The sequence below is a fragment of the Anabrus simplex genome, chromosome 2, assembly GCF_040414725.1.
Source record: "Anabrus simplex isolate iqAnaSimp1 chromosome 2, ASM4041472v1, whole genome shotgun sequence".
NCBI classification, from domain to species: Eukaryota; Metazoa; Arthropoda; class Insecta; order Orthoptera; family Tettigoniidae; genus Anabrus; species Anabrus simplex.
This window is the reverse complement of record NC_090266.1, coordinates 1,114,864,342-1,114,888,365: the sequence shown is the minus strand read 5'-3', so window position 1 is coordinate 1,114,888,365 and position 24,024 is coordinate 1,114,864,342. Positions and strand designations below refer to the sequence as shown.

The 24,024-nt window shown below is 41.4% G+C and overlaps 1 protein-coding gene across 1 annotated transcript in view; it reads left to right on the top strand.

Moving 5' to 3' along the window:
- LOC136864729 (apolipoprotein D) overlaps positions 1-24,024 on the top strand; it is a 142,564-nt gene that overhangs the window by 74,796 nt on the left and 43,744 nt on the right. Inside the window, exon 2 of the mRNA XM_067142073.2 lies at positions 22,589-22,719. Coding sequence (XP_066998174.2) covers positions 22,589-22,719 — 131 coding nt within the window. The remainder of the gene's footprint in view (positions 1-22,588; positions 22,720-24,024) is intronic.

The following is a 24,024-nucleotide window of genomic DNA, read 5'->3' as shown; positions in this document are numbered from 1 at the left end:
GTCCTCCGGTCACTTTCTTTCTTTTCACACAGCTTAAATTGTCTGAAGACGTGGTCTTCTGCAGATGTCACTTCGAGTGGGTATACCTTCTGCACCGGTCTCACGAGTACCCCTCTTTCAGTCTTCAGACGAACAAGTCTCACAACACCACCTTTGCCAGGGATAACTTCCATCACTCTTGCCAACGGCCAATTCAGTCTCTTGGGGTTGTCATTGTCTACTAGTACTACTTCATCCACGAAGGGGTTGTACTGACTTTTTGTATGGTGGTTCTTCTGAATTAGTTGTCCAAGATACTCATTCCTAAACCTCAACCTTAAAGTTTCTTTTATTTTCTGTCTATATCTGTATTTTTGTCGAATCTTACATTTTCTATCATGTCGATATCGGGCATTCCAACCTCCTTGACCTCTTGCAGAAACATTGCAGGGGTTATTGCCATCAGGTCACTTCCATCATTGGACAGGTAGGTAAGCGGCCGAGAATTCATCACAGCTTCGATGTCACACAAGACTGTCATCATTTCTTGGTACGACAAGCACGAATTTCCCAGAACTTTCCTGAGCATTTGTTTGAGAACACCAATCAATCTCTCCCACCAACCTCCCCACCAAGGTGCAGCGGGAGGATTAAATTTCCATTCAATTTCATTTGCAGAACTATATTGAACAATTTTATCCCACTGAATCGTCTCCAAGGCATTACAGACGCCATGAAAATTCGTCCCATTATCACTGTAGACTATCGCTGGCCTTCCACGTCTGGATACAAAGCGTCGAAAGGCTTCTAGGAATGTTGAGGTAGCCAAAGATGTCACAAGCTCCAGATGGATCGCACGAAAAACAGCACACGTGAACAAACAGACCCAGGCTTTCTCTCCTCCTCTCAAAATCAAAGGTCCTGCAAAGTCTACCCCTGATATCTCAAAAACCGAAGCCTCTCTCACTCTGTCAACGGGTAGATGAGCCTGTTCCGCTTCAAGATGTTTTCTATGGTATCTTCGGCAGACAACACATGATGCGATTGCACTCCTCACAGTTCTTCTTCCACCGAGGATCCAGTATTTCTGTCGGAGCCCGCTGAGCAGAATCTGTGTACCAGCATGACATAACTCTTCGTGTTTTTCCCTAATGAGAGCACGAACTAAAGCATGTTTTGCAGGAAGGATAATAGGACAGCGGAAAGCGTAATCATCCCGACGTGCTATTATCTTTGTTTTCAGTCTAATCACTCCCTCGTCATCAGTGAAAACACAGAGTGTGCTAAATCTCTCGTCCTTTACATCTACAAAACACTCTTTTTGTATGAACTTCATCACAATTTTCTCCGCTCTGGTCGTCTCCTCAACTGATAGTTCTGCGTATATCCTAGTTAATTTTTGTTGTCGACAATTGTGCAGAAATCTCAAGATCCACCCCATCATGCGAACTGTTTTCCGAAAACTCGAGAAATAGTCGAGGTGCCACTCTTGTGTATTTGACTTATTTTCTATTGCGGTCATAGTGTTGACTTTTCTTCTTTTTTCTTCGAACACTTCTTCATCGTTTCTTGTAACTTCGGAGCAGGGCCATTGAGTAGGGGATTGTTTCAGCCATTTCGGACCCTCCCACCATCTCTGTTCCAGTAAATGCTTTGGATCACATCCTCTTGATGCCAGGTCAGCTGGATTCATGGTTCCAGGAACATGTCGCCACTGTTCAGCTCTGGATAATCTTCGGATTTCTTGAACTCTATTCCATACGAATGTTCCCCAAGGTTCGTCTAATTTTATCCAGGATAACACTGTCGATGAGTCACTCCAATAATGAACAATAATTTCCTTTGACCTTAATGATGGTAACACTGATGTGGCAAGTCTAACACCTATGGTAGCTGCTAATAATTCCAGACGTGGTATGGTGATCTTCTTCTTGGGTGCCACTCGTGCCTTTGCTTGTACAAGCCGTAGATCCACGTTATCAATCCTCTGTACTCGCAAGAATATAACTGCTGCATATGCGGTTTGACTAGCATCGCAGAATATATGTATAGAGATATCTTCAACCGATTGCAGCCTTCCAATCAGACATCTGTGAATCTTAATCTCAGCCAGGAGAGGTAGTTCTGCCAACCATTTCAGAAACCTTTTCTTTGTCGATTCATTTACCTCAGTGTCCCAGTCCAGCTCAGAAGCCCAAAGTTCCTGCAGAATTAATTTAGGGCAGAGAGATACAGGACATGAAAAACCAATAGGATCAAATAATCTATGAGCAGCTCTTAGTATTGTCCTCTTTGTTATTACATCAGGTATGATATCAATGACATGTGCCAGATTCAACTCCATAGTATCGTTTTCTTTATTCCAAACGAGTCCCAACACTTGTGATAGGTTTTCAGTTGTTTTGTCGTGAGAATACTCCCACCCTCGCAGGTTGAAAGATGCCTTCTCCATAATTATTTTTGCCTCTTTCATGAATGAATTGAGCTCAGCTTCATTGTTAACACTTGTAGTACAATTATCTACATAGAAACATTCTCTCAGTCTTTCTATTGTCGGAACCAAGTAGGGATTGTTATCAACTGCTTCTCTCTTCATCTCGTTCAAATGGAATTCTATTGTTGCCGACAGCAAGAAAGGAGAACATGCAAGACCGAAAACAACTCTATTATGACGAAACTCATCTTTTCTGTATTTTCCTTATCCCACCAAAAAAAATCTTAGAAAGTCACGGTCTCTAAGATGGACGCTTATTTGGAGAAATGCCTTTTCTATGTCCGCGATGACTCCAATATCACTTTCTCTGAACTTCAGTAATGAACTAGGAATCAACTCTATAAGGTTAAGTCCTTTTTCAATACAATCATTTAGAGAAGGAGCATTCCTCTGTTTCGCAGAGGCGTCAAATACAGGTCTTATCTTGGTGGTGCTGTTCTCTTTCAAGACAGGTCGATGTGGTAAATAGTGTCCGCCATTCGCCAGCTCTTCTTCGGATACCATTGCAATAATTCCTTGCCCCATCCAGTCTCGTAAGACACCATCGTATCCTCCATAATGTTGCTCAGTTTGTAGTTTCATTGTGACTGTCTCCAATCTGCGCTGAGCTATTTCGCTATTGTCCGGAAGAGGTGGATGTTGCTCGCTCCAAGGTAGACACACTTCATATCTGTTGTCTTCATTCAGCCTCACAGTCTCAAGGAAATTCTTCCTAACTCATTCATTCTTCTCGACGGTAGATTCCTTTTCTGCAGGATCAGTAATTCCAAGAATTTCTAAGTCCCAGAGATCACAAATTTTTGTTTGTTTTGAAAACAATGATGTCACCAACAGTGACGCTGCATCCCTTCTAGGTTTATTACTTATAATTTTTCCCATTAGTGTCCACCCTAGAACAGTCTCTACTAGAACTAGACCACACTTTAGTTGATGTGTCTTTCCAGTAAGCAATTCACCTGCGACATCTGCCCCCAGTAGAATCTGTATGGGTCCTCGGTCTTGTACGTCTGTTAAACAAATCTTCAGATCCTTTATCTCATTACTCCAAGCACCATTTCTAACATATGGGACATCTTCACAAATTATTTCTTGGCTCAAAACTTGCAGTTCCTTGGAATAGTTTCCCTCTAATCTTCTTAAACTTATGTTGTAACAATCATGTTTTACCTCTTGGGAACGTACTCCCCCAAACAAAGAGTGCATTACAGTTTCCTTTCTGACTGACTGGTACCCCATTTGTTCAGCTAAGCCACGCACAATGTACGATTTAGTAGACCCGGTATCAATGATCGCTCGCACTGTTTTTTGTTTACTCTTACCCATAACAACAACCGCCAGAGTTTGTAAATATACCTCAGGAGAACAAGAGACGTTAGCCATAGACTTATCTACATGAGTGGCATCCTCACTAATCGACTTTCTTTCTCCCTCAAAATTATTTTTTGAAACACTTTCTTTGTCTTTGTTACCAAGTTTTTAACACATTAGTACCACATGCTTCCCACCACAAACAATACATCTAATAATGGATTTATAAGCTTTACTTTGATGACCTCTCTTTAAACAATTAAAACAACAGTGCTTGTTACTCAAGATTTTCCTTCTTTCCTCCACAGTCATTTGTTGAGCTTTAATGCATTCTGAACTTGAATGAAGTTTAAGACAAAATACACACTCCTGTCTTTTAGAAATATCAGTAGATAACAAGGCAGAAGCAGTGGGGATATTTGGTTCAGCGGCTTCCCTTGGTTTTTTGCCTCCCTTAATCTTGAGCCCTTGGAATGTATTAATGTTGAACCCTTTCATTGCTAATGAAATTCTTTCCTCACTAACAACTTCACTTTGGAGAAAAGCCATGAGCTGTTTCAAACGATCTTTGGAGACAGAATCACATCTGAAGGAAGTATTCCTTTGCCAGGCCCTTAGTAAGTCTTCTGGCAAGGATGATTCAATTAAGGGGTATAGCATTGCAGTGCACTTTTCTGTAGTAACTCCTAAACTTTCCAGAGACCTGAGATGTGATTCTAATTTATCATATAAACTACTAAGTGTTGGTTTTTCTGTAGAATTTACTGCATTGTTTAAAACTAGCTTCAGTAGTTCACGAACGTAAACTTCTACCTGTAAGTCCTCCCTACCAAATCGAGCTTGAAGACTGTCTATCGCTTTATGATAATTGTCGGCAGTCGGAGGGAAACTTGTGACTAACTCGTACGCTCTAGAACCTTCTATCATAGCTTGAATGAGATACTGGAATTTATCTTCCTCCCCCATGTCCTCATCGTGTATTTTACGGAACTGACTCCAAAAATATAACCAGTCAATTATTTCCCCAGAAAACTTCTTCAATTCTATTTTTGGAAGTCTGTATTTCTTTCTTTCAGCTATATTTTCATTTACTACACTTTGGGTAGAGGAAGCCGGCACAGTGGTATTCAAAAATCTTGTTGCTTTAGCCCTACAGCTCAAGAATTTACGTCTATATTCATCAGCTGATTCTTCCTCATCTATTTGATCAACCTCACAATTATCATCTATCATCTGTTGAAATACCAATCCATCTAAATTAGCGATAGTATCATACCTTTCTTGAAGGATTTCTAGTTGTACCTGAATTTCTTCTGTGTCTGGTTCACCGTCTTGTAACGATGACATAACCTCGTTGTATACTCGTGTAAATAACCGCCGCTTTACGGTCCTTGCTTTCGTGAGGTTTTCCATCTTTTTTATTTTCACGGGGGTCTTCCTTTATTAATGATGTCCTGTCACGGTCGCCAATAAATTTTAGGTTCACCAATTAAAAATCAGAAAACACCCCGCTGGTCATATATTTTTACTTTTTATTCAGAAGAAAAAACAAGCACTTCTCTATGTCAGCCATTCACATTTTTTTTCAACACCCACACACACTCTCTAACCCAGACATCTCTCTCTACTGCCAACCCCATCATATTAAATTAAATTTCAAATATGTTACAAACTCAACAATTCTGTTTCGTTCTGACATAGTTACCGTCTTTGTTTCACTTCGATACAATGCCACGCTTCTTCAAAAACATCTTTCTAATTCCTGTGAGTAAATTTATTTTCTTAAGAAGGGCCTTCCTCGCGTGTGTTGGTCCATCATTAGTTATTCCACTAACCCAGTAACACTATCCGTCTACTTCCTTTAAGACTTCATTTCCTAATCTCATACTTCCTGTACCACCCGACTTCATTCGACTGCACTCCACTACTTTCGTTTTCGATTTATTTATTTTCATCTTGTATTCCATCTCCAAGACTGTTCATACCATTCAGCCATTTCTCCAGTCTTCCGCAGATTCAGATAAAATTAGAATATCATCGGCATGTCTCATAGTTTTGAGTTCCTCTCCTTGGATTTTGATTCCCTTTCCGAATTCTTCTTTAATTTTATCTACCGCCTGTTCTATATAAACCTCAATCACCACTGATCTGCATTAAGGTGGCAGATTCCCTATCTGTTGTGTTTACCTAGTCTTCTCTTAAATAATTGCAAAGTATCTCCCTATTCCAATCCCTAACTCGTCTTCCAATAAACGAATATTTGCCCCAATTTGTCCTCTTGAATTCCAAGTTTATCTTCATATTGTGATCTTTACTACTTTTAAACACACCACTCAAATGTATCCGTATTCTAATGCCATTCCACACCATATCCCCACTGACAGCTCGGAGCATACCACTTAGACAAGCAGCTCCTTTCCTTTCCCCCAAGTCTTCCCAGCCCAGACTTTTGCAACATTTTTAAGGCCATTTTTTTTGTCGGAGATCACCCAGAAAAAATCGAGCTGCTTTTCCTTGGATTTTTTCCATTTCTCGAATCAAGTAATACTGGTGAGGATCCCATACATTGCAACCGTACACTAGTTGGGGTCTTACTAGACACGTATATGCCCTCTCCCTTACATCCCTACTACGTCCCCTAAATACCCTCATAACCGTTGCAGAGATCTCTACCCTTTATTTACAATACCGTTTATGTGATTACTCCAATGAAGATTTTTTTTGCTAGTGGCTTTACGTCGCACCGACACAGAGAGGTCTTATGGCGGCGATGGGATAAGAAAGGCCTAAGAGTTGGAAGAAAGCGGCCGTGGCCTTAATTAAGATACAGCCCCAGCATTAGCGTGGTGTGAAAATGGAAAACCACGGAAAACCATCTTCAGGGCTGCTGACAGTGCGATTCGAACACACTATCTCCCGGATGCAAACTCACAGCCGCACGCGCCTAACCGCACGGCCAACTCGCCCGGTCCAATGAAGATCTTTCCTTATATTAACACCTGGCACTTACAGTGATCCCCATAAGAAACTTTCACCGGGCTGTACCTTAATTAAGGCCACGGCCGCTTCCTTCCAACTTCTAGGCCTTTCCTATCCCATCGTCACCATAAGACCTATCTGTGTCGGTGCGACGTAAAGCCACCAGGAAAGAAGAAACTTTCACCCCATCAACGCATTAATTAAAACTGAGAGGACTTTCCCTATTAGTGAAACTCAAAACCTGACTTTTCTTTTTTTTTTTTTTTTTTTTTTTTTTGCTAGTTGCTTTACGTCGCACCGACAGAGATAGGTCTTGTGACGACGATGGGACAGGGAAGGGCTAGGAGTGGGAAGGAAACGGCCGTGGCCTTAATTAAGGTACAGCCCCAGCATTTGCCTGGTGTGAAAATGTGAAACCACGGAAAACCATTTTCAGGGCTGCCGACAGTGGGGTTCGAACCTACTATCTCCCGAATCCTGGATACTGGCCGCACTTAAGCGACTGCAGCTATCGAGCTTGGTAACCTGACTTTTAACACCGTTTATCATCCTACATCACACATCTCACAACATTCTCGAGGTATTTTTCCAGTTGCTCACAATCTTGTAAATTATTTATTACATTATAACATCACCCGCAAAAAGCCATACCTCTGATTCCAGTACTTTTCTCACATGATTTATACACAGTAGGAAACATAAAGGTACAATAACACTGCCTTGAGCAATTCGCCTCTTAATGCTTACAGGATCAGATAAAGCTTCACCTACTCTAATTCTCTGAGTCCTGTTTTCTAGAAATATAGCCACTCATTCAACAACTTTTTGTCTAGTCCAATTGCACTCACTTCTCCCAGTAGTCTCCCATGATCTACCCTGTCAAATGCCTTAAGTATGTCAATCGTGACACAGTCCATTGAACCCTCGAATCTAGAATATCTGCTATATCATATTAAGTTCTTACAAGTTGAGCTTCATTGGAATAACCTTTCCTAAACTCGAGCTGCCTTCTATCGAAGTAGTTATTAATTTCGCAGACATATCATATGTAATCAGAAATAATGCTTTCCTAAAGCTCGCATGTAATACATGTCAAACTGAGTTATCTGTAATTTACGGCTTTATGCTTATCATCCTTTCTTTATACACAGGGGCTACTATAGCAACTCTCCATTCATTTGGTATAGCTCCTTCTTCCAAACAGTAATCAAATAAATACTTCAGATGTGGTACTATAACCCAACCCATTGTCTTTAATATATCCCCATAAATCTTATCAATTCCAGCTGCTCTTCTAGCTTTTAACTTTTGTATCTTATTGTAAATGTCTTTGTAAGCGTAGGTAAATTTCAATACTCCGTTAGTATTAGTCACCTCTTCTATCTTGTAAACAACAATCTTAACATACAGCTGATTGAATACTTCTGCCTTCTCTAGATCCTATCATACACACTCCCCTTATTCAATAATGATTTCGGGAATGCCCTTCTTGGAACCTGTTTCTGCCTTGAGGTACCTATACATACCCATGCATCTTTCACTAAAATTTGTATGACTGCCATCATGTTATCCTTACCTGACTTTTTCGCTAGATTCAATTCTCTAGTAAGTTCCTTCAATTTCTCCTTACTTCCACAACCATTTCTAACTCTCTTTCTTTCCAACCTGCACCTCAATCGTAGTCTCATTATTCTCTGTTATAATATCGCGAGCTTTACGATTCCTTACCACCTTTAAAGGTACGTACCTGTTTTCACATTCCTCAACAACTGCTTTAAACCCATCCCACATTTTTATTTACCGTTTTCCACTGATCATATTTACTTTTTTAAACTCCCGCATGCTTGTCTTATCAGCCATACGGTACTGCCTAATAGTCCTACATTTACGACCTTACTTTCTATCACATTTATTTTTAACTACGAAAAAATCAGCTTCATGATCACTAATACCATCTATTTCTTCAGTTTCTCTATAGAGCTCATCTGGTTTTACCAGCACCACGTCCAGAATATTCTTCTCTCTAGTTGGTTCCATCACTTTCTGATTCAGCTGTCCTTAACAGATTAACCTATTTGCCATTTGTTGGTCATGGTTCCTGTCGTTCGCATTATCTTCCCAGTTGACATTTGGTAAATTGAGATCACCTGCTACAATCACGCTCCTTTCCGTATCGTTTCCCACAGCTGATCATCAAATAATTCCGAATCAGCGTCTGTGTCACCCTTTCTAGGTCTATACACTCCAAAAGTATCAACTTGCCTAGAATTTCATGTTTGTCATCTTACCTTTTTCGTAGTTTACAAATTCTTATTTCACCAGAATTAATACCCCCTCCTACCATTTCTATCCTGTCTCAACGATAAACACTTCAATTCCGTGAGAGAATTTCTGCATCCATTATATCATTTTTCAGCCATGATTCAACTCCTTTGACAATATCTGGTGAGCATATATCTACTAAATTACTTCATTCTATTCCTTTCTTTACAATAATTGTAGAGTTCAACACTAACATTCTCATGTCATCCCTGCTTGACGTCCAAATCCCTTTACCCTTATCACCGCTCGGATCCAGTAGGGGTATTTCAGTCACCTTGACAAAGAATACTGCAATGTATTCGAAACGTCGGCAAACTGTACGTAATGTACAGAAAACAATAACACGGTTCAACCCTGAAAAATAACTGAATAACATATAAACGTTCATCCACCGAGCGAGTTGGCCGTGCGGTTAGGGGCGCGCAGCTGTGAGCTTGCATCCGGGAGATAGTGGGTTCGAATCCCACTGTCAGCAGCTCTGAAGATGGTTTTCCGTGATTTCCAATTTTCACACCAGGCAAATGCTGGGGCTGTACCTTCATTGAGGCCACTTCCCTCCCACTCCTAGACCCCTCCTTGCCATCGCGTCGCCATAAGACCTATCTGTGTCAGTACAACAGATTGTAAAAAAAAATCATACGTTTGCTTGTTTGATCCTGCCAGTAGAGATGTAAGTCTTGTTGATAATGAGTAATCCCATGAGACAATTTTCTTCATTTGGTCAGTAGACTGGTCGAAATGGTGGATACAGTTTATGGTTCATGTCTCCTTCATGTGTCTAACAGTAGGAACAAAGAGGTGACCATAGAACTCGTATTTGGTGAAGATGATGGGAAGCGTCAATGATTGAATTTGAGACGAACTATAGAAATCGTAAACTTTCTGGAGCGGCAAGGTTTCTCGTATCAATGAACAAAAGGAACCACAGGATGCACTTGGTAATAGTGGTGTCCTCGTGATCGTGATGAGACCTGCCAATCATCACTCCAAACAGAGAACAATCTCCTCTTGAGGAGAGGTATGTAATCAGCAGAGGGAACTGACTTGTATTCCAGTCGGCCGCTAATTGAGTCCGATTTAGCCAACGAACTTGTCTCGTTATTCGACACATTGTAGCCAGTAGACGCGGTGCTTGTTTATGCAGAAGAATGACTGTGCGGAAAATGCTGAGGATAGGAGAGTCTTACGAGATCTCCACTGCGTCTAGAGGTCATGACACGTAAAAAAAAAAACGGTGTTCAGTTTTCTTTACCACGAATGTGGTTGACTGCTACCGCTGTTGAATGGAAATATCCATTTATAGGACGAGGAGTAAGGGATTGCAATAAATTATCGAGGAAAATTTTCGATAAATTTCCAAGTTCGTTGAAAATATTTAAGAAAAAGCTAGATAAACTTGATATATATAAAGTAAGAGTTTTGTGTGTACATTGCTCAGAATTTAAAAAAGGATGATATTTCTGTATCGGTCGTGTCCACAGCAACAAGGTAATGCACTTTTGAATTTTCCGTGATGTCTGTCTGTCTGTCTGTCTGTCTGTCTGTCTGTCTGTCTGTCTGTCTGTCTGTCTGTCTGTCTGTCTGTCTGTCTGTCTGTCTGTCTGTCTGTCTGTCTGTCTGTCTGTCTGTCTGTCTGTCTGTCTGTCTGTCTGTCTGTCTGTACACGCATCACGAGGAAACGGCTGAAGAGAATTTAATGAAAAGTCGGTACGCAAAGTCGGGGAATAAGTCTCTCTAATCTAGGCCATAAACACTTTTATTCACGCAGAGTGAAAGGCTAGGTTATGAGAAGGCTTAGAATTTAATTCTCAAATATTTATATTATTGGTGGTCGTATCGATAAATACTACATAACTAAAGTTATATAGTATTAAATTACCAACCATTTACATCTTATACATTTTTACCGTACCGGCTATGATCACGGAGATATTCATGAATTTGGATTTTTGTTACTAAGTTCATATCAGCACTGAGTCACGAGAAAATGGGTAAATAGAATTTAATGAAAACCGGTATGTAAAGTCGGAGTTTAAGGAACTACAGTCTACGCTATAAATAATTTTATAAGACGCCCTAATATCACAGAGTGGAAATAAAACTAAATGTGAAGGCCTAAAATATAGAAAGCTCATAAAATTGATCAACAATAACATTTTTTTTGCTAGTGGCTTTACGTCGCACCGACACAGATATGTTTTACGGCGACGATGGGATAGGAAAGGCCTAGGAGTTGGAAGGAGGCGACTGTGGCCTTAATTAAGGTACAGCCCCAGCATTTTCCTGGTGTGAAAATGGGAAACCACGGAAAACCATATTCAGGGCTGCCGACAGTGGGATTCGAACCCACTATCTGCCGGATGCAAGCTCACAGCCGCGCGCCTGTAACCGCACGGCCATCTCGCCCGGTAACAATAACATTACATTGACCATTGTTTGTTGTGATGTTCTTTGTGTCTTCTGTTGCCACTCATCTCCGTTAGATAGGATTACTGGTGAGTACCGAGTTTTTATTTTAAATTTGCTTTACGTCGCACCGACACAGATACGTCTTATGCCGACAATGGGATAAGAAAGGGCTAAGAGTGGGAAGGAAGCGGCCTTGGCTTAAATAAGGTACAGCGCTAGCATTTGCCTGGTGTGAAAATGGGAAACTACGGAATACCATCTTCAGGGCTGCCGAGAGTGGGGTTCAAATCCACTATTTCCCGGATGCAAGCGCACAGCTGCACGCCCATAAACACTCGGCCAACTCACCCAGTCGTACAGCCTGCCTGAATATTGGCGTAAAGTAGCTGGGGAGTTGAATGACTTTCTTCTTTAGCATGCCATTCCTCTGCTTCATAAATTTTCTGATACTACTGGTACGTAACACACTGATTCATCACAGCATTCGAGCTATTCATCCCTACTCTGAAGCGCTGATTGGAATGAGCAGTGTGCATATTTAACGGAGTAATGGCAGAGGAGTGTTCACGTCTGTCTTCAGCCTGCTACTCCATCTCTGGAACTGTGGACTCTTAGATCGGTACCGTAGTACTGTTCGTTAAAATTGAGAAAATATGCGGTTTTTAATTTGATCGAGTAATTCATATGATAGCATTGCTTTTAATCGCTACATTCCTACTGACGTTTTTGTAATGATCTATGTTGGCTTCAGTTAGGAAAACAACAAAGACAGTCTTTCTGAGAATCCCGTAGCGAAGCACGGGTACATCAGCAACTGATATAAATATAAGGTAAGCAACTGACAGGGAATTTGCCACCTGGACAGATCATTGAGTGAGTTGGCTGTTTAATTTCGGTCATTTACCTTTTATACCAGGCTACCTTCCCAATCTTAGCGTTAGTGTGCAACATTCCGTAACTCTAGAGTGAGATAGTTCGTCCCCTTTCACATGGCATAAAGCAAAGATTTCCAAGTACAACCTGCATGTTACTGCTAGCAGCTGCTAAATGCAACTCCAGTATTCAGAGAACAATGACCTTTGCCTCGTAAATCACGTAGTTCTAATCGGAACACACTATAGGCCTACTTATTTTTAGTCCGCATTGTCGCTCATACGAAAGGTCGAGACTTTGTATGACGTATATCAGCTGATAATCCCATTTCTTCAGGATGATGATAGTACGTAGTTATTTCACCAATGTTCCCACTTCCCTATTGTTGTAATGAAAACTGAGTTTATACAGAACATGTGAGGAACTTACAGATCCAGTTTTACTAAATGTTGGCAAATGGGAAAATGTACCTTAATATTCTGCTATTCTAATTTCATGTGTTAGTGATTTATACAGGAACTATGCACCTCCTTCCTTTTTGTTTCACGAGGGTCGAGTCATAAGTCATGGGAACTAAATTTTTTTCTCGCGAACAGGAGGCAACACGGAAAATCTAAGATATGCATTTGGAAATATAAGGCATGTACGTATAGTGCCTGAAAACAAATTCTGACTTCAGGAGATTCTCGTAGGAAAGTGACAGAACATAGGCCATTGGTAAACATTTTCATTATGGAATAGACAGCAAATGCACAAGACTACGTACAAAGGACTGGTCTCCACTGGTTACAGACCTTCGAAATAATCACCCAAGGTTTCCACTGTGCGTTGCCAGCGGAGGGGCTGGCGCTGAATACCATTCGGTGCATGTGTATCGCTAACGTGTGACACCTCTCTCCGAAATGCCTTACGATGTCCTCCTTGTTAGCAAACTGTTGTCCACGTAATGGCTTCTTGACTTTGGCGATTAGATCATAGTCACACACCTAATGCTTCCCGCAGCTTTGCATGGCATTGGCGTGCATTTCTGCCGTGGAGAACTGCTATTTTAATATACGATCGTTACTCCTGCTTGTTAACTTCATTTTTGTGACGCTCTCACTCACACACTGAACTTGGGGGCATGTTTAGACCCACACTGTTGCTTACATACACCATCTAGTGGCATCATGCGCAACTACATACCGTACGTTTCCAAATGCATATCTTAGATTTTCCGTGTTGTCTTCTGTTCGCGAGAAAAGAAATAGTTGCCATGACTTATGACTCGACCTCCGTATTTATAACATCAAATCGCAGTGTTCATTAATCCAGTACTACAATAAAACGCAATACCTTAAATCGAAATATTTTTCACTTCATCCATAAAATTCCCCTTCAAAATGTCACAAATAACGCAGACTGCACTGTACGACAAACGAGGCCATATTTTTTCGTTCAATTCCTTTAAATCAGTATGAACCAAATATTCAAAAACTTGTGGTGTGAGAAACGTGGAAAGAAGACGAGTAAAATGACAATGCAGGCAAAGTCTCGGGTTTGTCAATTTCATATCATCTGATTGAATTACTGTCAAATCTCGTTTATTTGTTATTTCTGAAGGCCGTTACTTTCTTATTCAGGGGAGTGGTAGGGAGTGTAAAATGTGTTCTGGTGAATGTACAAGTAATTTAATGTATCTCCGTACAGGCCATGAAGGCCCCTGGAGGGATGGAAGGTAAAGGCTTCCACTATCCGTAACCTCGGCACTTGGTGGGGTGGAGTGGTTAGCTCTACGCCCGGCCGCCTTTGCCCCCAGGAATTAACCTGATACTTATTTTTGATGTAGCCTGAGTGAACATCAGGGCCATGTGAATTCAATGTATAATTTCAGTTAATAAACAGTTCTCCTCTCCCTTTTCTCTTTCCACAAGAACACGAACATTATCTACAATTTTGTACTTCATAACGCCATTTAACTGTGAACGAACATATCGAAATATACGCCACGAGTAATTACAGTTTATTATCGAATGGTGAATTGAATACAGGTTAAGTAAAGTAAATATAATATCAGACAGGCCAGAGGCTCGAGAGGGTGATTGGTAATAGCCGACGACCTGAAGGCTGGTTGCATTCTCAAGAGCTTCGCCATCAGATGTAATAGATGGCCTAGGCATCTCTGAAAAGGCATACAACGGAAATGATGAGTGAAGTAGTTTCCCATTGCTTTCCTCACCGAGACAGAGGTTGTTACTACACATCAGTCTGACAAGCCCACTGAAATGCATGGCCCAAACAACCGTGAAGGACATTTTCACACCATTTATAACGGACTGTCATCAGGAAAGTCACATTCATGTTATGAGATTGTAAACACTTTAGATGCGTTACTCGCCACTAATTAGGAATAGAAATAATAATCCTTCTCAGGAATGGTCCTCAAAGAGTCTACGCTGTTTAATGTGAATACTCCCATTGTGAGGCTCTGGTAATAAGGCATCTGAAAGTCCCTTTCTGTTGCGTCAGTGAAGCGTATGTAAAATAATGTTTGAGAGCAGTCAACTCCTGTAACCAGAGATGGATTACATTGAAGTTCACAAAACTCTAATTGCAATGATTTGGCTGAGATTCCATGTCACATATTGTATAACGGTATATCAGGGTGACATTTTTCCAAAATCATGAAAAGGTTGTCGAACTCTGAAATTTCAACATATTCCCCAAATTCCACGTCCTCTTCCACCAACGTTTCCGACAAGTTATTCTCCCTCAATGCAGACCTAATTAATTCTAGGATTTTGCGGAAACTATCAACAAAACCGACTGATTGTCTGCAAATTTAGGACATTCAGAGAATGAGTGATATCAGCGAAAAAAAAGCCAAGTTTTTAACAGTTTGACGTTTTCGAGATCATTCTGCTGTATAACAGAATTCGAAACGTCTTCCGTTGGAATGTGACAACTTCACGACGGAGTCCAAAGAAACATAGCAAACACTTACTGTGGCTTAACCAGTTTGCTTCAGTGAGCATAAGCAGAATTCACTTTTTTTCAAGGACAGAAATCTTCTGTGAGTTGGGGAATCGATTTCCTCCTCTGATCAAATTAGTGATTTTCATGACAGTAACCATGGGGAGTACCGGTGTAATTGATTTTGCTCATAGTGACTCTTGCTCTATAATACAACGCACAGAATGTAGAGTCCAGCGAAACCATTCACTGTCTCTGTCATTGATTTTTCCACCATCTGTAGATGTAGAGGACAATTTTGCTAAACCACGGAATTCCTCCAAAGCTCTCTTAACAGCATTAAAAATATCAACGACGGATCTCGATAGCTGCAGTCGATTAAGTGCGACCATTATCCAGTATTCGGGAGATAGTGGGTTCGAACCCCACTGCCGACAGTCCTGAAGATGTTTTCCGTGGTTTCCAATTTTCACACCAGGCAAATGTTGGGGCTGTACCTTAATTAAGGCCACGGCCGCTTCCTTCACACTCCTATCCATTTCCTCCCCATCGTCGCCATAAGGCCTATCTGTATCGGTGCGACGTAAAACAACTTGTAAAAACAGAAACAAAAACAAAATCAACGCCTTTAGTTGTGATGTTTAACACATCATCTCAGTAACGTGTGAGCTTTCATCGAGAGCAATTCCACATTGCTGATGTCTTTCAGCTTCCTACCAACAGTTTGCTTGCTACTTTATCACACACCGGGCGAGTTGGCCGTGTGGTTAGGAGCGCGCAGTTGTGAGCTTATATCCGGGAGATAGTGGGTTCGAACCCCACTGTCGGCAGCCCTGAAGATATTTTCCGATGCTTTTCCGTGGTTTCCCATTTTCACACCAGACAAATGCTCGGGCTGTACCTCAATTAAGGCCACGGCCGCTTCCTTCCCATTCCTAGGCCTTTCTTGTCCCATCGTCGCCGTAAGACCTATCTGTGTCGGTGCGACGTTAAACAAATAGAAAATTTTATCACACAGTTTACGTCATTTCGCGTGTTCCTAAGTACGAGGTAAGAAGCCTGCACAGATCCTTCTTGTTGCTCGGTTTCATTAGTAAAGATGGCTTTCTGCTGGAAAATAATATTATTTAACTGATCTCAAACATTTCTTCTTGATTACGGCGAATATTTGTATGTTTTGTTACATAATGTATTTACACCCACACCGAGCTTAAGCACAACTGTTTGTGGTCGTTTTTTTTTTAGTGTCCCGATTTTTTTCTCACCTTACTCTCGGACATGTTATATCAGTCACGATATTCTCAGTACGCACTGCGTTACTGTCACTTAGAATTCAACCGGGCGAGTTGGCCGTGCGCGTAGAGGCGCGCGGCTGTGAGCTTGCATCCGGGAGATAGTAGGTTCGAATCCCACTATCGGCAGCCCTGAAAATGTTTTTCCGTAGTTTCCCATTTTCACACCAGGCAAATGCTGGGGCTGTACGTTAATTAAGGCCACGGCCGCTTGCCTCCAACTCCTAGGCCTTTCCTATCTCATCGTCGTCATAAGACCTATCTGTGTCGGTGCGACGTAAAGCCCCTAGCAAAAAAAACTTAGAATTCAAAAGAGTGGCAGTGTTAAAAAACAGTAAACAGTGTGCGGGGAGACCGCCAATATATATCTTTTATCACCGCTAGAGTAGCTTTGAGACGTGTCCACCACTGTTGTAAGATTGATCGAAGCTTTAAAACCTAACACATAACAAAACACTGTAAACTTCTGAAGCGTTCTAGAAAAATCTAAATTCTACGTCGATATATTGACTAAGTATTTAATATTGAAAATTAAATTTCAGACTACCCGAGGTAATAATGCCAGGTGAAATAGCTGCTGCTATCAATATTGTTCTACACAAAACGTAGTTCTATATACGACCGGAGTTTTGCACTCCCCAAACATGATACCTATTCAAATTTGCGCGCTAGTTGACAAAGAGTGGTGCTAGTAGCGCCACTATGACCTTGCAAAACAAGTCTGCCTTAAATACGCGCTCTACAATTCGTGAGCGTTAGTCATCTTCCGATGTTGACGGTGTGAGGTAGGTGAGAGCCTTTATAATGGAGGCGAAGAAGGCAGTATGAGTAGCTTGCTGAGTTTGAATAAGGCCGTGTAATAGGGCTACGACAAGGTGAACGTTCTTTCCGCGATATTGTAGAAAGACTTGGCAGGGATGTATCCATAGTGCATCGGTGTTGGCTAAAATGGCCGCGGGAAGGCACTTTCTCAAGAAGACCGGAACCCAGCCGCACACGGGCCACTACGGAGAGAGAAGACCAGCGAATTCGCCGCATGGCTGTGGCGGATCGCACTGCATCTGCAGAAGTCATTAGAGCTTCAATTTCAAATAGTGACACAGCGAACTGTAACAAATCGATTATTTGAAGGACAGTTCCGAGCCAGACGTCCTGTAGCTTTCATGCCACGAACTCCGAATCACTGCCACCTGTGATTTCAGTGGTGTCAAGCTAGAGCTCATTCTAGGGCAGAGTAGCGATCTGATGTGTTTTAGGACGACAGCTATTTTTGTCTTGGTGGTAGTCATGGCCGTAGGTTGGTAAAAAGGAGGCCAGGTGAGCGCTTGGAACCACGCTGTCTGCGGTGTCAACACACTGAACCTACACCAGAAGTTATAGTCCGGGGAGCGATTTCCTTTGACAGTAGGAGCACTCTCGTCGGTATCCCAAGAACCTTGACAGTAATTTGTACCTCAGACTGGTAAATGAATGGCTTGTACTGCCATTCATTTGCAGTAAACAAGGGGTTGTTTTCCAACAGGATAACACTCGTTCTCATACCGCTGCTGTCACCCAACGTACTCTACTGAGTGTAGACCAGTTTCTTTGACCTGCGAAATCACCAGATCATTCCCCCATTGAGCACGTACGGGACATTATAGGACGAATTATGCAGCGTCTTCCAATATCAGCATTAACCGTTGTTAATAGCACTGACCAAGTGCAACAGGTGTGGAACTCCATCCCACTAAATAACATACGGCACCTGTACACAATACATGCAAGTTTGGCGTGCTTGCATTCAAAATCTTGGTGACTACTGCGGTTATTATCATACCACCATGGCACGCCTCTTCTCACGCATACTTGAACCTGTGACCTGAACCTGTTACAAAACTTCTAATAAATCAGCAACAACAACTGAAAAGAATGGTTCATTAGTAAGAGAAACAGCAAAATATGCTTAATTATTCTATACTTGTTACGACACACCCAGCCCTGTCAGAAATAATAATGTTAAGAAGAATAAGAATAAGAAGCGTCTAGTCTAGTTAGTCAAGTTGGCTACTCTGTAAGGTTAAGCTTGGAGTCGGCTTGTAAGGCTAAGGTTGCCCTCTTCTGTGCAAACATGCTTACCAACTAGACTATTATTATTATTTCAGCAAACGCAAGAGAAAAACATACACTAGCGGAAATGGAAAGTGTTACGCCATGAAGTACCACTCCGATATTATTCAAACTTTGTGGAGATGTTCATCACATAACAGATATTCAATGATTAGACTTTCTATCCATTCAGAACTGTCCATCATCATCATCAGTATGAGTTATGACCCACACGGGCACGAATACACTCTTGTACTCTGTGTGGCATGGAAGCAAACAGCCTCCGAATGTCATCTTGAGGGATTTCCTTCCATGCCTGAAACACATGCTATGTCATTTCATGAAGATTGCTGGCTGGAGGCTGGTATGACCATATACGTCTTCCCATTGCATCCCACATATGTTGTATGGGTGACAAATCAAGAGGAGTGTGCAGGCCAGTCGAGGATCCGTATATTCATCAAGGCGTTTCTGGTGTACCATTGTCATGAAAGGTATGACAACAGGGTTTACTATTCTTGCAACATATTAGCGAGCGTTTAGTCCCCATTCAACAAGTACCATATTCCGTCATGTTGTCAAATCCAATTGTTCCCAACACCATGATTCCAGGAGTTGGAGTAGTATGCACCCCGATAATCGCTGCTTCCTGTGACCGTTCACCAGGTCGTATACGGGCAGAAGCGAGACCCGTCGCTGGACACCACAGAATGCCACTAAGTGTCCCAGTGACTCTGGCTCTACATCATGCAAGTCTCCGTTGTCCATTGCTGGTGTCAGCGGTAAACGACGCATAGCAACTCGAGAGTTCAACCCAGCTTCCAGTTATCTGTTCCCGATGGTTCGTGGTGACACTCTGCCTGTAACATCTGCCTGCATTTCAGCTGTTGTCATCTGTCTGTTCGTCAGAGCTAGCCGACGAATACGACGATCTTCTCGTGGTGTAGTCCTTCTGGAAGGACCCGTGCCTGCTCTTCGTGTCACACGCATCACTACTCGTTCTGCAGTCATTGCACTACAGACAACTGTCTGCGCAATCTGTCGGTATGATGATCCGATATATCTCATGCCAATGATTCTACCTTTCACTAAGTCCGATAAGCTGTCCGTGCACATCCTCTAGACATACTCTGTTGCGATCTCTACCCGAAAATAGACTAACGTTAGAAACACCCAACAGCCATCACGTACACACACCAGCCGCCATCATAAGGAATGGCATTTTCCTGTACTAACAATTAGGTCGTATGAGGATGCATTTAAGTGAACATGTCACACAGGCATGGAAATACGGGGGTATCAGATACACGTGGCTTTATACGCATGTCGGCTGCGTAGTCTAATAAAAAGTAACTGACGTCTCCTACTTACCCATGTAAGGTATGCAATCTCGCACGTCCTCGTGTGACCTATAGCAAATACAGTAGAGACAATACGCGACACTTTCGGATTTAGCCTTGTTAAAATGGGAGACAAGTCGCAAGTGACGTTCCTAGTGGCTTGACCTGAAAATTCGCGCTAAATTCAAATATCAATGGAAATGTATGCACGGAAATGGATAAATAAATTACGTCTAGAAAGAAAGTGTTACCAAGATATTAACTTCAAAGTTGCTAAAGCAATTCTGGATAAATGAATGAAGAATTATTTAACAGGTTATTATTTAAAGACTGAAATTAGACATATAAACAAGATGTGAAATTGACTGCTGTGAAAGGGCTTGATCTTTCATTTATGCATTACTTTTAGCTTCAGAATTCCTGCCTGAACGTTCACGGCTAGATTTTTCTTTTTTTCTCATTTAAAAACATTGCATCATCATATTAAAACACTTGTCAACAAAAATATCGGCACATTCCTTACACACATGATTCAATGAATTTACATTTAAGAGCTGGAAAATTTTCCTTTTAACTTGAAGCCTACTAACAGAAAGAAAATCTATAAATTTAGCCTCAAAACATTCAAACTTTCCCTATAAGCAATACGTGCCACAATGCCGCTACATTAGGGTAAAGCAAATTTGCATCATATTGTTTCAACAAAATATGTACATTTCTTAAATCACCCATATTTTCTTCAGTGCTTGACAACGCATTACGGCATTCCAAATGGGGTAACTTGGAACACAACCAGCCACACTCATATGCATATATATTTTCCTGAATTAAATCAAATCTACAGATCACACCTACAACACCACATCGGTATTGAAGGTTAACTGCTGCACTATACAATAAAATATGCGTATTATAAGCCAGTTAAAATATGGGTCGAGCAGGTCAGAAGATTATGAAGTACTAAAAAAGTCTCTTTGTCACTGGAAGAAAATATATACAAACACAATATTACTTACATTTTCTTGTCACAAGGTAAACGGAAAAAAGACCGCGCATTCTTTTCTACTCCATAGTTACTGCAGCCAAACACAGCACATACCTTTCCCCTCATGTTGAGAGGAGATATCAAGGAATGACACACGCTAGTATTTAATTATGTCAACTCAGTGAAAACGCATAAATAACACCAAAAACTTCACACACAAATACACGTGCTCTTATGACAGAATCAGTAGTTCTCAGGTCAATCAGCTAGAGAGAGCTCTAATAGCTGTCCCTCGATATCTCGCTGAGTGTCGCGTATTGTCTCTACTGTATTTGCCTATAGTTCGTATCGAGATAAGCGCATGCAATGGTGGTCCCCCTCACTGACTTCTTATTATAATAGAGCAAGGCATCCTAAGACAGACTGAACCTTGATGTCACAGACTCCTAATGAATCAACAACTTACAAGAGAGCACAGTTTTAAAAAACAAAACTCGTCTAGTAACCGTATACTTGATAGGACACACACATAGCTCACCAGGGCGCAGCACACGCAGTCCGAACACACCCATGCATGAACGAAATAATAATAATAATAATAATAATAATAATAATAATAATAATAATAATAATAATCATTTAGCAGCCCTGTAAGCCTCGAGTCGAATCCAAGGCTGGTACCCTCTTCTCAGCACCGAACTTGGGTCTGTACCGTTGGCACACATGTCAGCCACGCCCACTACTTTCTACATCGCCCATCAGGGTACATACACGCGGTCGGAACACGTCATGCATGAATGACATAGTCAGAATAAAATAATAAGCATTTAGTCAATAAGGTTAGCAGCCCCGTAAGCCTCGGGTCAAGTCCAAACCTGTTTACACTCTTCTCAGCATCGAATTTGGGTCTGTACAGTTGCACGCCCCCGTGTGGCGCAGCACCTCACACACACACGCCCGCGCTTGTGAAGTCACATTCACATGACCGGCAACAGCCAATCAGCGCTTGATTTATGAGGAATGCAAGATACTTACTAACGGAATACCAGATTTCTGAATTCTGTACATGACTCGAGATAAGATTTCAAGGTTATTGTGATTATTTAAAATGTAATTGATCCTTTCTTGATTTGTGGCGCCCATTTACTCAACTCGGGAATATATCAGCACACTGCAGACAAACATTAATGTGGGAGCATAGCCTCTCCCGAACCCACGTCCTTCTTTGTGAATCAAACACGCCTTTTCTGTCCTATTTCCCCAGGAAATACGTCCCAAAGAAATCAGGGATCAACGGATGTATTTTAGACCTATTTTGTAATTATCACTTAATATGTTCAATAATGTTGAATGTTTTACATAGTCGCTGTAAGTGTGCAAAAATGAAATACTGGACGGAAGAAGGAACGCTTTTCTAAAAACTTTGAGACATTACCTTACTCACTTTTACAGAGTTTGATCGGTTTCGAGACCCTGTTTTGTGATGAACGTCGTTACCAGATGACGGAACAGTTGATTAAAATATTATCTCATCCCATCCTGTTTATTTGCATTTTTTTCTTTTCAGTTCGGAGGGAAGTGGTACGAAGTTGAGCGATCCTTCTACTTGTACGAGATCGCAAGCAGCTGCACATCAATTTTCTTCAACGTCAAGCCTTCGGGTAATATCAAAGTGGCCGTGAAGACTGTCAATAGATGGTAAGTATTGTTGGTTGTATTATTTATGAAGACTGGAGTTTTTACTCTTTTACACAAGTATTTTTATCCTGTTATATTTAAAGTATATTCACTTGTGAACACCTTACGTATGATTTACTTTCCAAAATGAGAATATTTCTTCTGAAATAGAGCACGAATCAACTGGGAATATATTTACCGTGCCTATCTGCATGTTACGTCATTCTCGTACACTCTTTCGTCGTTTGGGTTCACTATGTGCAATGTGACCAAAGAAGTTCACTACTCACAACACTTCAACTTTCGGCCTCATGGAACCGAGATCGAAACACTTCCGCCTTTTACCCTTTTCATAAGATGCAGTCGGTTTCTAAGTATACAGAATTGTTTAGATCCGTTTCATACACTTTAATATATAGAAAATTAATACTGTCAAAAGTATGTGAACTAAATGTAATATTTTTTGACAATGCACAATGATTAACTAAAAAATCACCTTTATACTCTGTTGCCACATGTAACATCGTCCATGTATCCCCCGACCTTCTCTCTCTCTGTGGGTACAATTTGAAATACCGTACTCAGTTTCAGTGGCGAGACGATAACACGGCACCGTCAAGTTACTCGGTTCTGTGGTCGTGTAGTCAAACAGAGCAACGCTGTCACCATAGCATGTGGCGTACTTGTCACCTGTTATTTACCTTTCCACAACTAGCAGTTCCATCTTGCAGTAATATGGTAGCACGTGTTACCACATACTCACAACAGATGTGCTTAGTAACAAAAGAACTTATTTCACACCAAAACTGTCCATCGACGAACGATAATAAAACTTTTGAGTTCATTCCGACTTCTAGTCCCTTCCTATGCCATCGTCGCCATAAGACTACTTGTGTCAGTGCGACGAGAAGACCACACATGCCTGTATTACACATATAAGCAATAGGAAAGATACATAGTCGCTACAACCCTCACTAGACCGGCGAGTAGGAAACTGTTAGTTGCCCAAAACGCAAAGAGTCTGAGGACGATGAAAATTGATAAATCAAAGGAATCTTCTGAGGGTGAAAGCACCCTTGAATTGATGGAATTATCCTGGATCCATGATCCAGGTCGAACCCAGGATGCCGCGTGGACTCAGAACACGTCCTTCCCTCATGGTTGCAGAACAGAGCGTCATGGCTGCCGGAAGCTCACAAGAATTCGTTGGCAAGCCTAAGATGAAGCTGTGCGCTGATTGGCCAGATACAGCGCTATCAAGGTTAGACCAGCTGCCGTAGAGAGCAGCACAAAGCAGAAACGAATGAGCACATCACGTGCCAAGTT